Here is a 13,096-nt window from a genome sequence, read left to right on the forward strand (position 1 = left end):
CGTGGTCTTTAAGCAAGGTTCAGTGCTTATCTTTTTAATTTCCCTTCTAGCATATTTTTCAGCATTTATTTTCTCCTAGTTTATACCTGAATAAGAAACGTGCCATTTGTTATGGACCTATTCATTCATAGGCATAGGGAATAAAAAAGAGATCATGTCAGTGAAACACTGAAAGAGCCGAACTTAGCTATTCTATCCAAACGGTAACCATTTTTCAGTCATTAAAGCAAGCCTACAGGCTGAGCTGTCAGCACAATGGCAGTACAAGTGCGTTCTCCAGCCCATTCACCGTCACTGGGGCGCTGCTCAAAGGTGGGCACTCACCACCAAACCCCAGCTTTTGCAAGCCAGCACCCTCGAGTGGGAAATGAGAAGAGGGTCAGTAGGCAAAAGCCAGCACTTTGGAAACCAACGACTGTATGCAAAGAGCAAACTGGAGAGCAGGCTCTTAGGGAAAACCTCCCGTGATTCACCGGCCTTCCTGACTACCGGTTGTCAAGGGTGGCAGACGAGTGCTGCCCTTCAGAGAAGGGACAAATGCCTTGGCACACGCTTTTCTTAAGCCTGCTTTTGCCAGGATGCCAACAGAGCTGTGTGCGAGCAGCACCTCAGGGGGAGCGAAGGCGTGCACTCAACTCACTCGGCCAGCAGAGAGAAAAAGGGGAGGGAAGCAAAAAAAAAAAAAAAGGAAGAAAAAAATGGAAGACAAAGCAGATTTGATTCAAAACCCACTGCAATCAATAAGATTAACCCCCAAGCTTGAAGACTTGCATTAGACCTGTTTTGTCACATACCCTTCTGTGAACTTTCACTTCTTGGATCAGCACAACTTCATTCCCAGGACCTTCCTACCTTTTGCATTCCAAATGCTACTGTGTCACTTTCCCTTGCAACTGTACAGTCAAAAGATCTCCATGAGAATTTGTCTCCTTACAAGCAACACACTTCTTTCTTGATCTCTTTTGACCCACCTAAGCAGGGCACTCAGCTGTGCGGGGCAGCGGTGTGTAGGTGGGATTACATGCTGTGCCAAGCGATGGTCACGGCACCGGGACTACAGCCCCCTCGGCTCCATCCTTCTTACAATCATCTGTTCTTTCAGGTAATAAGGGCTGCTACAAACCCCTTAAAATTTAGATGGAGGCAGGTTAGACGCACACATCACAAGCAGCTAATATGAATTTGCTAAGACAGTGGTAAACACAAGAAGCAGCTCTAATACATTTCATGTATATAAAAATAAATACAGGTATTGTTTCAAGTAATACTTTGATTTTTTTTGAGGCTTTTTGAAGTTTGTTTTTCCTGTTCTGCTACACAGATCTCTCTTCCCCTACACAACCACAAAAGAAAAGGCTGCAGAACACTTTTTGGAGACAAGACTATTTAAAATCCTGGAATTAAGAAGCCACAACTTAACACTTGCCAACTTATTTTTTTGTAATCATACACAAAATTTCTATTCAAACTTTGCTGGACAGTTGTTTGTCCCTGCATTATCTTTGATTTTTTTCTTTCAAGACTGTCATTATGCTCCGAGAATAAATATGACAGACATGAATACTAACAAGGGACACAGGAGATGGTCTAAAATATGTCTATCAGCCACTATATCAGCTTATTGATACCCGTCATAATGTACATTTCAAAAACAGCACTGAAATAAAAGCTGGAAGACAAGAACCTAGGTTTTGATTATAGATTTTTCTTCACCTTCACTTTTCATAGACCAACAAGCAATGCAAATACAGAATTTTAAAAATGTGTATCTTCATTTCTGATAGTTTCAACATATCTCCTTCACATCTACTGCCAAAAAGTCAAAACCAAAAATATATATGTGTAAATCTCATAGCTCCGCCCAAGCTAATCTTATCAAACAGATGAATAATCAGAGCCATTGCCATAGATCCAGTACCTCCTGCCTTGACAAATTCCAACACAACAGCACACAATCTTTTAAGGAAACAAACAAAAAAAAAAAGTGTTCTAAGAGATGCCAATGGCTAAAAATGGATTTATTTCCCAAAGGAAAAATTGCTTGTTTGAGCTGGACCCTAGTGATGCAAAGAGCAGGTCTGACATGGTGATATTTGGCGTTTTCTTTATCTCCCTTTTAGATGATGATGAGCACGAATGGATCGTTCGGACCTGCCGGAAAGCTTGGGATGAAAGGATTGAACATAAACCGAAACCATGAAAACAGTTTTTGCCAGACGATAATATTCCAAAGCAGGTAATCTGATTCACAATAAATCTGTTTGTCCTTGTGGATTTGTCTCACCCTTTCCCTCTACAGGAATATAATCTTGTCGTCATCTTTGTCAGCACAAACAAAAATGGAAATAATCATTTAATCAGTCATGCTGAGAAAAAGCCATGGAAAAAAAGCAGACTGTACTCACAATAATATTCCTGAGAGGTGTGTAGTGTAGTATATATACACGTTATTAAGCCTGAAAACAATTTGTTAAAAAGAGTGCCTCAGATTCAGTGAAGTCATTCAAATCCATCTTAATCAACATTATTTTCCCAGATTTTAGTTAGCTGTCCTGGTGAATTCCTTTCCTCTCTTTTTGCTCAGTACTTTGATATTGATTGATCATTGTAATAATGTACACCAGAGGTATTCTTTAATGACTGGTTTGCTAACTAGGAAATTATATCCATTTACTACGAACGTTTGTTGAACTCTCCTGAAGCCAGAGTTTAACAAAATAATAAAAGAGGAAAACTGGGTGGGTTGCTGCTTGATTAGTAAGCCAGAAAGTATTTAAAAATAAAATAAAATGGAATTACATCATTTTCTGGATGTAAGTGCCAGCACTTCTACTTGCATTAACTTTATTTATTACACAAATAAGACATTTACAAAGCACAACATTAAAAGTATGTAACAAAACAGACATTGGTTTTACAAAAAAGTGCTTACAATTTAGTTTTACTTTTTTAAAATAAATATTAGTCTTGACTGTCCACTCATTCAGAGATTTTTTTTTTTAACCATTGTAGCCAAGACATGCAGAATTGCAACATGCTACAACAAAATGATTGGCAGATGAAATAAAACTGATGTGTCTATAGTTGGCATCCTACAGATATATCACTGATAGTAGTGCAGGATTGGTTCCCGCTCCCCCGTCCCAACTAGTAAGTTGTGTAAGCACCTTTAGCTCGGGCATTGGGGTTAACCAGCATGAGCCAAAACAAAAATAATCGGTAATAAAACTGTAAACCATTCCACTTTCAGACCCTAGCCATATTCAGTTACCTTATTAAACTTGAGTGAAAAGCCTTTCACTGGATATCTTCATTGGATTTTATCTGCAAAAGGTTTTGTAAATAGCAACTGGAAAAGTTTAGTACGTGGAGTCTGCATTGCTGCACCAGAACCCATTTGGCAATTACTGAATAAACTAAGAAAATGAGAATTATTTTAATTTTATTTTTTTTTAATCTACAGACAGGAGATGAATGCAAATGACCTGAGATAAGGTTTGGTTCAGTGGCAACAGTCAGTGTGAAATACGTTGTGAAACAATGTATTGAATAAATTAGAGGATTTCTTACATTCTTGGTACAGTTGAGTATTTTCCATACACATAATTAGCTCTAAAACTGCACAAGCTGAATTGCTTCCAGTTTTTGCAAACAATTTGGGCTTAATATAAACAGAGCCTGATTTCTGAATTAGCAAAGCTGCTCCTGGCTACTTATGGGGGAAGGTGCCCTGGAGCAGAGTCTGTGCGGGGCCCTTCACCCCACGGGTCGCGGTGAGTCCCCTTCCACTGGAGAGAAGCACCTACGCTCCTTGGCCCCTGCTTTCACTCCGGTCCTGTCAGCGGTATCAGTTATAAAACATTGATATACAGTACATTTCACAAATGGGGTTTTTTTTGATCCGTAACTACGCTGATATGTAGCAGATACATATTTGATAGTTTCCCTTTTCATTGCACCACCGAGACAAAAGATAAATGCATCAAACCATTTTCTCTCTCAACAAAACAGTTGTGGAAATCGCAAGTACTGTGGGATGTCAGGTCAAGTTACAGCCCAAAGTCTCTCCTTCAGTCTTAAATGAAACAGCTACCCGCTGGTTTATGGCACTAATTCCGCAACTGAACGGTCGTTAGGATGCATGAGCAAAAATAGAGAAGAAAGTTGGACCCTGGTGACCCTGCCGACCACCACCAGCGTCTCAAGGCTATTGCGTGGGGACACAACAATCCACCTCAACCTCGCGATTACAAACGCTCCACCGACAGCCAACAAAGGGAATGCCCATCCTGTGCTCATTGCTACAAACAAGGAGAAAAGTGACTGCAATGGGTGCAACTTGTGACTGTCCCCTCCCCGAAATGACACTTCTGCAGCGGTGGTTCCAGTAAGGTCAGGCACGCAGGAGTGCCTTGTCACTGGTTACACACTGGAAATGGTTAATCACATGTCAGGAGGTGACAATACTTTGCAGACTTAATTTACTCTCTCCTGTCAAATGTTATTTTAAATTGGGGAAGGAGCTGCTAGCTGCTGGCTGCAATTAGACAGAATACTGGCCTAACTGTCCAAGGTATTACCATCACTCTCTTTCTTTCTCTGTACTTTTTTTAATATATATATATATTTTAATATATACACTCACACAGAGATGGAGGAGGGTGTGTGTGTTGTGTATATATATATAAAATATGTATATATTTGTTCCAACAAATATCAATACATGCTTGTACTCAGTTACTTCTCAAACCAAGAGATCTTGGTGGCCACCTCAGCAGCCATCCACATCTCCTTATGCCATTCCCCGTGCGGTCAGAGCGTGCCCCACGGGTAGCTGGAGCCGTGTGTCCAGCCATCGGTGACACGGTCAGGAGAAGGCTTGCCGCGTGTGCAATACCGGCTGGCCAAACCTGCGGGATGGCTGCCCACCCGGCCCGCGTTGGAGATTGATCCAGGATCTCCCAGAGAGAAAAATACAAGTATCTACAGCCCGAATTAAAAACAAGTTACGTAACGGATGGATTCCTGTCTTCTGCTCCTCGGGCACAGTTCGGTCATATTACGCACTAACTGTGGCTCATAGAAGGCATTCACATTCTTGGAAACGCGGCCTCACAGACACTTAGCAGCAAGACAGACCCGTGTGCTTGCACGGAGAGAGCTTTTGTTACAGACCTGCTCTTGGCTTGGTGCAAACTGAGAAGGGCTGGCAAAGGTTACTTGTTTACTTTTTGTTATTACCGTCAATGAAGAATCATTTCGGAGTTTTTTTTCCTGATTTGGGGCCAGACTGCTGAGCACTTCCTTAGCTGTTGCAATGAGCCCCGCGGTGCCAGCCCCGCCAGCAGCAGTCCTCCCAGGCTGTGCCTTCGGCCATACTCCAGCGGGGGAGAGCAACAGGAGGGCAGAGGGAATCAGAGAGGTGCTGCCAGATAAAGGAATATGCCATCACGCTGCTGGCCACTCAGCTAGCGACTGTTCCTGCCGGCCTTACTGCAGTTTTCGCCTTTTTAACTGGCCTCTGATTGCTACCCCACTGTTTCCACTAACTGAACCTGGGTCCGCACCAGGGCAGAACATTTCTACACCTTTACGGTCAGCTTCCATTGAGGATTTCCCAGTCCCAGAGTACGGAGTGTCTTAAGAGTTCTGTGTAGGTACATTCTGAAATCACCCATTTGTGATCCAATATGACTCCAAGGAAATAAAGTAGCTTGTTAATAAAAAACAAGAATAAAAAATAAAAAAAAGAAGTTTTGGCAGATGGCTGTGAGAGGAGAGAGATATTCAGTGCTCTAAGAACAAGTCAGCAATCAAAAACTTCAGGGTGCTAAACCTGGCTCTGCCACCAACCCCCATGGTTCCTCTCAGTTTAGGACATCTCGGCTTCCCCTCCTATAAGATGGGGGGAAAAACACTAAGATTTACTTACCTTAAAGTAAATCAAAGGACATGTGATTCTAAAGCACTTTGAGGAAGAAAAACTGCCTATTATTTCCAGCTGGCATCGTGTTTTCCACTTAGTGGAGTCTCAGCTACCCGCGAGTTTGGCTCAGGAAGGTCTGTGTATATATCAAGTTGCTGAGCCAAAAAAGCCCATTTCAGATTTCACACATGCAAGTGGAGATAAGGAGGGATGTCCGGGAACCAACAGCGCTTCACTGGTGCAAAAAGAGAATCAGGCCAAACCACGTAAATTCCTCCTTCCTTTATATTCAGAGGTGATCATCGACCCCCCTGAGACTCAGCATGTTCTGCTTTGTTCATATTCCCGTGGGTTTGGGAGCAAGATTTGCAAGCACAGTAGAGTCACTAATTTTGACTGTGTCTGGCATTGCCTTGGAGAGACTCACGGTCATTCTACAAGTCCACAAGAAACAAGTGAAAAATGTAACTCTGCACTCAACACACACATACACAGAGTGTTGCTGGAGAAATAATAGTGGATGTTAGGTGCTGGTCAATGGAAATAACTGAGAATGCTGAATCTGAGTTTCTCCTGCATGACTGATAACAGTTGCCTTGGGCTGGACGCTGTGTTTCAGCGGCTGAGGGGCAGTGGTGCTGGTAGCGCCATGGGCAGATGAGGAAGAGTTCGCGCAGTCAGTACTGAAAGAGGATGACCTAGTGGGAAAAACGGGAATCGAGCATTAGCTGCTTTCAGAGACAGAGAGCCCTCGCAATGCACGCGTGCATTCAGGGACCAACAGAGCAGACGTGTGCCCCGCTGCTGCCACGGGTGCCCAGGCAGCCACTTCCCCATGGAAAAACCCTCTCTGGAACCACTGTCTGCCTGTGGAACAGGGCCAGCCAGGGAAGGCACGGGCAGAGGTAACAGGACTGTGGCAGTACACAGCCTGAGAGAGGGCTGCGCCCCCGGGCACACCTTTAGCTGTGAAACTATACCATACTGGGCAACACACTGAAACCAGCATTGATTTGCTCTGTGGTACGGCAGCTACCAAGAAAGATGGCCATCGCCAACAGTCCTTACTCTATCAACCTTCCTTGCTAATCAGCACAGGCATCCCTCAAACCGCTCTACCTCACCGCTCTGCCAATACAGCGTCTCTCCTTGCCATCAGCCAGGGCAACAGCCGCTGAGCTGGTCCCGACTCGGTTCTCCCACAGCAGCTGCGCTGGGTACCCCGAGAGGAGCGGGGCTGTGTGCCCCACGGGCAGAGGGAAACAGAGACTTAGCCTTTATGTGTGTTTTCCCAGGATCTCAGCTATCGCTGCTTTTAAAAAATGTTGGATGTGGAAAAAAAAGGCTGCTTCAGGTTTCAGGAATTCAACATGCAAGTGATTGTTCGGAAAAGGAGCTGGTTGGGGGCAGCTCCATGTCCTGAAAACCCAGTGCTGCAACAGCTGCGAGCAAGTAACTACGTTGAAATCACAGGAACGACTTGCCGCAGTGAAGTTGCTCTGAATGACAGCACCAGGACTGTATAATATTTTCTGAAAACTCTCCAGCTTGCTGTGCAGAGACCATGACAAAATGGTAGCATTTAGACTGAAAAAGTAACTTTGCTGTGTCCCTGCTTGTGCTTATCGAAACAGAGCTCAATAAGCTACCATTGCTGCACTAGAGAGAGAGATTTAAGAGAGATGCTGAGAACTTCTAACAGTAAAGACAAAAGCTAAAACAAATAAAAGTTGCCAAAAGCCGCTCAAACTGGGCGTCTGAATAAAACCTTATGAGCCTAAGCACATTTCAGAAGGCTTGTCCCCAAATAAGCTGTGTGTTAGAACTGACAGATACTTTAAGTGCTGAACAGAAAAATATCAATATGCAATATTGTTTCCTGGCCAGACATTGTGAAATAACATTCCTACTTCAGATACTGTAACAGCCAGTTGTTATTTTTTTAAGCAATACCGGAATCCCCAAGAAATGAACCTTTCTTAATAACTCATGGAAAACTGAGAAGTTAGCACGTGCCAAAGGTCCCCCCTGCTCCATTGCTAACTGCCAGTCGCTGTTTGCACCGACAACGCATGCAGGCAGCTGAGGAACGGAGCGGAGAACGGAGCTCATTGCACACGGGAAGGGGAAACACCAGAGAGAGAGGAGTTCAGGCAGGGGGATGTCAAAAGCCTTCAGTGAACTCAGGCACAGCATCCCGGCACATCACAACAACGAGGGGTACTTAGTGAAGAACAAAGCGATGCCATTTTGACCAACACTTGGTACATTGGGCTAGGGCCACCACGATTAAGAAAAGACACATGAGAGGGCGGCAGCTGCCAGAGATCATGGAGAAGCAGTGATGCTGACAAGAGACAGCAGTGGCAATGATGGTACACAAAAATCTTTGCTACAGTTGAGGTTTGGCCCCAAAGCCTGAAACAGGGTCTACAATTACCTTCTCACCCCTATTAGATAGTGGTCCTTCCATGTCTGCTTTGAGGTGCACTGGATGTCCACACTGTACCTGACCTGTGGATGAGAAGAGGCTTCAGCCTCTGTTACTACAAACAACACACGTCCTGCAACCGGCACGGTCAGGCTTCCATCAGGGAGCAGCTCGGGACACGCGTGGAAGAAGAAGTGCCCGGTGGATCAGGCAGAGGCGCAGCAGGAGCCACGTTTTACCATGGCCCACGTGGGCGAGGGAGGGGAGAAGCTTCACAAGAGTCACAGAGGAAAAACCTCCATCCAGGCATCACCAAAGGTCCAGGCATGACCAAAGCTGTCCGCCACTCGCAAATGATTCACCGGCACTGGGCAACTGTCAGAGAAAGCAACTCTGATCTTGTGAGCAGCAAGGAGACCACTTGACCACTGAGCTCAACAGGGCACACTCATGCCTCTTCTCCATGACAAACAAAACGCAAGGAGGGCCAAGGACCAGTCAGGTAAAACCCTGGCAGTGACTTTCCTGGGCACGAGGTATGGAGGAAAAGAGGCTGCAGCAGCCCCCTCTCTCCTCCTCCTCTCATCTGGGGCTTCCCAGTAAACAGCCCTTCAGAAAGTCCCAAAGACAAAGCTCATCAGATCACGAGGAGGAGGAACGCGTGCACCAGACGTGTAAGGGAATACAAGAGCGTTTTTGACAGCGCTCTGTGTGGCAGCGCTACCGCCTGCTCCCGGGGAGCACCCCCTGCCCTGCCATCCCCGAGCACCCCGCTGCCGGACCCTGCGAGCCGCCACTTACTTTCTATGTATCCGTGCAGCGTCACCATCCGGGCCCGCTCCGGGCTGCTGAAGGGCGAGTAGTGAATGTCATCGGAGAGCGAAGAAGGGATGCGGGACGGGGGGGCTCCCGAGGGCGGCACCGTGTGCTGGGGGGTGTGTTTTTTATGGCGGGCTCTGCAGTTTTGAAACCAAACCTGAAACAAAAGCAGCAAAACCTGTGTCAACGGAGAGACAATTGGACTAAAGTGTGGTCCTTCACCAAAACCCTGTGATGGGTGTCTCTTCCAAGTATTTAAGAAAAAAAAGAAGGACTCAAATTTAGAAATCTGCACACTGAAATACATCACCAGCATTCCACCAGCTTCCATGGCTTTGTTTTACACTCAGTAGAGCAGGAGTTTTGTCTCAAGACAGAACAAACATTAGGGTGCCCAAAGTGGCATCTCTACTATTAATTTCTCTTTGTCAAAACCAACACCATTCTTTATTAGGGCAATTAAAACTTTCAAGCTTGTGGCAGGAGTCACTGAATGAAACACCCTGACTAGGTGACGCAGAAACTCACGTTAATGATCACACTATTCCTTTCCATACTGAAATAAGTTTAACAGCAAGCTGCTCCCTGAGCTGGACGGGCTGTGAAAGCCCTCGGGAACAGCACCGTACTGGCCGGGGGAGCGGCCGGGCAGAAACAGCCCCTGTGCCCGAGCTTGGCTAGGTTCATCCATCCCTCAGGCAGAAAGCCTCGTCCCTGCATGGCTTCCACAGCAAATGATGGGAGCACCCTTCAAGGTCTTATTTAGACTTTAACCGTCAGCCCCAGCTCGGCTGGCCTAAGAGCACGTCTGAGATCAGCTGGGAAATGCGTGAGCACTGACAAGGCAAGAGGCAAGGGGAGACAAAACCCAGTTAGAGCTTAGACTAGGAGAAGATGTGACTTCGGGAACAATGAAAACAATATTGTTTTAATCACATGTGGTTTACTGCATTCAAAAACCACATCAGCAGAGCATTAAAGCTGAGAAAGGAGGGCACTGTGGGATACAGCCCTGCTCCGGCTGAGCAGCAGGTATGAGCCCTCTGACCATATCTCACTGCTTCTAATTGAAGGAATAGTTAGGGGATTATATCCTAGAGTTCATACATGCACGGAGGGGGTTCTATGCTAATGTGGTGATTTCTTTCTTATGCTTTAATTTTTGAAAGATAGCTGGGAGTAAAAATCTTCTCCAAGGCTGAGAGAAGATCAGCTCTCTGAGGCTGCACATGCTGGACCACAGAGAAGGACACAGTCGTAGGCATTTGACAAATTGTTTCCTGTTCAAAGGGCCTTTAAAAAATATCCACATAAAAAATAGCCCAGTGTGCAGACTGCTTGATCTTTAGCTAAATGAAGAATCTAAATAACTGAGGCTCGAGCCAGATTTTCACACACGAATTTTAAATGTGTCGTTGGCAAAACAATCCTGGATGAAAGCTCCGAATTTATTTTAATCACTCACGGTTTTATTGTATGCAGAAAGTATGTCAGCAGAACATTAAAGTGAAGACTATAAATGTCACCAGGGAGCAAAGCTGGGCTGTCTACGGGGACGGCGAGCTGGGAGTTGCAGAGGGGGCATTTCTCTCAGTCCCTACAGCACTGCTCTCCCTCCCCTCCCAAACAGCACAAGCGTGGGGACTTTCCTGCCATCGCTTCCCCTGGGGCTGAAAAACCCCTTTTTCTTTAGACTTCTCAATCCCAACGCTCTCTGAAGCAGCCGGCTTTGCCTGCTCCTGGCAGGATGGCTGCAGGGGAAGCGCCAGCGCGGCCGGTGCTGGTGGCTGCTGTCGGGGCAGAGCGCAGAGCTCTGGGGCGGCAGGCTAACAGCAGCTTTCCCACACGGCAATTTATTGGGACTGGCTGGGGCTGTATGGTTTGGGGTTTTTTCATTGCATCACAAGAGGGAAAAACAAATAGAAAACCCACGAGGGAGACAGAGAAAGACTGGTGCTGGTGTCGCTACGGGACCTGGAGAAGGTGACACACTAGTGATGGAGCACGAAGCTGCTGGATGTGGCAAGTCCTGGGGTCGATGTGCAGGAGCGATGGGCTACAGGGACATGAGCCCTGCCTAGCACTGGCCTTTTGGTGCACCTCCTCTGCCCCCTTCCTCGGCCCTGCTCCGCCAACAGTACCCGCACCCTGCCCGCCCCCGGCTGCCCCTCACCTGAATGACTCTCCGACTCAGCCCCGTCATGTCCGCCAGCTTCTGAAGTGTTTGTGCGTCGGGGTTGTTGTCCTGAGCAAACTGTGCCTGCATGACCTGGGGGAGAGGAGAAGGGAGAGGGGGTCAGGATGAGGCCGGGGAGCCGCAGCCCCTCCGTCCCCCCCGGCCCAGCCCCACTACCTGCAGCTGCTCGGCGGTGAAGGAGGTGCGGGCCCTCTTGGCCGGCTTCGGCTGGCTGTCCTGCTCCGAGGGCACAGCCCCCTCCAGCGTGATCCCGTTGCCTACAAGAGAGAAGCCCCATGCACCACAGGTCAGAAACTCCCCTGCCCATCGGCTGCCCCCACGTGCAACGGCCGCTCAAATGGGGGACAACGTGACTGCCATCGTGGCGTGGGGCACCCGCGGCATCCCTTCCTGCGAGCAGTAGCAGAAAGAGCAGAGCCCCTCCAGGAGACATCGTCCGCCCCGAGTTTACCATCAAATTAAGAAAAATGGAGCAAGTTGGTGGAAGATGCAGGGAATGAGGGACGGGGAAATAGCAGCAAGAAGATGGATTTCGAGGTGATGTCCTCCTGGCCCTGACTCACAGTCACCACTTGGCCACATCCTCCAGCGAATGGCTCAGAAGGGGACTCAGCCTGCGCCAGGCTCACCAACATCCATCAATCCTGCCCCGTGCTGCTCCCCGTGACCCCGTCTTCCCCTGCGGGCACTGTCTCCATCAGTGGTTTCATTTGCTCAGAGCGTTTCAATGGGCTCTTTGCTCCTTTCCCTGGCCCCAAATCCTGCTGGCACCCCGACCTCCTCCTCTCCTGGCTCCTTGAACACCAGCAGGAGCAGCGCCATCCCCATGGCCTCGGGGCGCTCACACTCTGAGCCCCCACCACACTAAGGGGGATGCGCCAAGGGGGAAACTGTCCACCCACTTGCCAAACACAGCCTTGGGGCGAGCCCAGCCGTGCTCACACAGCTACAGAGCCTGCAGGGAGGGTGGCCAGAGCCGGGGTCCCTTGTTCCTCGCCAGGGTCCCCGGTGCTGCTCATGTCATGCCCAGCCCGGCTGCTCTCGGCGGTGCGGGTGAAGCACCGATGAGTGATGGATGAGGGAGGATGCCGGAGCGGGGCTGGCGCTCACCCTGCTCCCAGGATGCGCCTGCACAACCCGGCGCTCGCTCTGCAAGCTGGACTGGGCTGTGATTGTCTTGGCTTGAGTTGAAGGACTTTCTCATATAGTTTGACTTGTTCTTTTAGGATGATGAATGGGACTCTGACTTCAGCAACATCTGTTTATTTTTCTTCTATGTAAAACCTCATGTGCAGAAGAAATTGCTGGGTAATTACTGGAGGGGGGGAGCGTGGCCCTCCAACTCTGCAGCAACTGCAGCTCTCCAAAGCGATCCCATCCCTTTCTCAAAACCAGGGGACACTTAGACACAGGTACCCATTCAGGACACTTGCCCTGTGCCCCAGTGCTGCCCTGACACCATGGGGCTCAGTCCACACCGGCAGAACCCTACGAGCAGCAGCAAACCCATTGCCACAGCCCTCGGCTGGGGTAACAACTCTGCGGGAACCCCTCAGTGCCAGATCCTGCCACCCTCGCCCCAGCCTGCTCCTCCAGGCCATGCGGCTCCTGCCCCTCCATCCCTGCTCCCCACCGCCTCGCTCGCGCCTCCGCAGCCGCCGACCATATGGACCAAGACACCACAAGCCACGTCCCGAGCCGGGACCCTCCCAGCCCAACCGGG

The 13,096-nt window shown here is 48.2% G+C and overlaps 2 protein-coding genes across 2 annotated transcripts in view; one reads left to right on the forward strand and one right to left on the reverse strand.

Moving 5' to 3' along the window:
• MORN5 (MORN repeat containing 5) overlaps nucleotides 1-2,200 on the forward strand; it is a 13,579-nt gene extending 11,379 nt beyond the window's left edge. Inside the window, exon 4 of the mRNA XM_009892353.1 lies at nucleotides 2,121-2,200. Within this exon, the coding sequence (XP_009890655.1) occupies nucleotides 2,121-2,200 (80 nt within the window). The remainder of the gene's footprint in view (nucleotides 1-2,120) is intronic.
• A 4,403-nt stretch (nucleotides 2,201-6,603) lies between these two features.
• LHX6 (LIM homeobox 6) lies at nucleotides 6,604-12,012 on the reverse strand. The gene is made up of 6 exons (XM_009892354.1): nucleotides 12,003-12,012; nucleotides 11,530-11,630; nucleotides 11,350-11,445; nucleotides 9,159-9,333; nucleotides 8,367-8,440; nucleotides 6,604-6,624 (listed from the first exon to the last, which is right to left on the reverse strand). The coding sequence occupies exons 1-6, from the start codon at nucleotides 12,010-12,012 to the stop codon at nucleotides 6,604-6,606; spliced, it is 477 nt and encodes a 158-aa protein (XP_009890656.1).
• Between the last annotated feature and the right edge of the window lie 1,084 nt (nucleotides 12,013-13,096).

Source organism: Charadrius vociferus, unplaced genomic scaffold (assembly GCF_000708025.1).
Source record: "Charadrius vociferus isolate BGI_N301 unplaced genomic scaffold, ASM70802v2 scaffold549, whole genome shotgun sequence".
Classification (NCBI taxonomy): domain Eukaryota; kingdom Metazoa; phylum Chordata; class Aves; order Charadriiformes; family Charadriidae; genus Charadrius; species Charadrius vociferus.

Bases quoted from the DNA above. Each gene is read 5' to 3' on its own strand.
- LHX6 (XM_009892354.1), bottom strand. The intron at 11,446-11,529 runs GTAGTGGGGCTG...CCTCTCCCCCAG, and splicing joins TCACCGCCGAGCAGCTGCAG to GTCATGCAGGCACAGTTTGC. The intron at 9,334-11,349 runs GTGAGGGGCAGC...CTTTTGTTTCAG, and splicing joins TGAGTCGGAGAGTCATTCAG to GTTTGGTTTCAAAACTGCAG.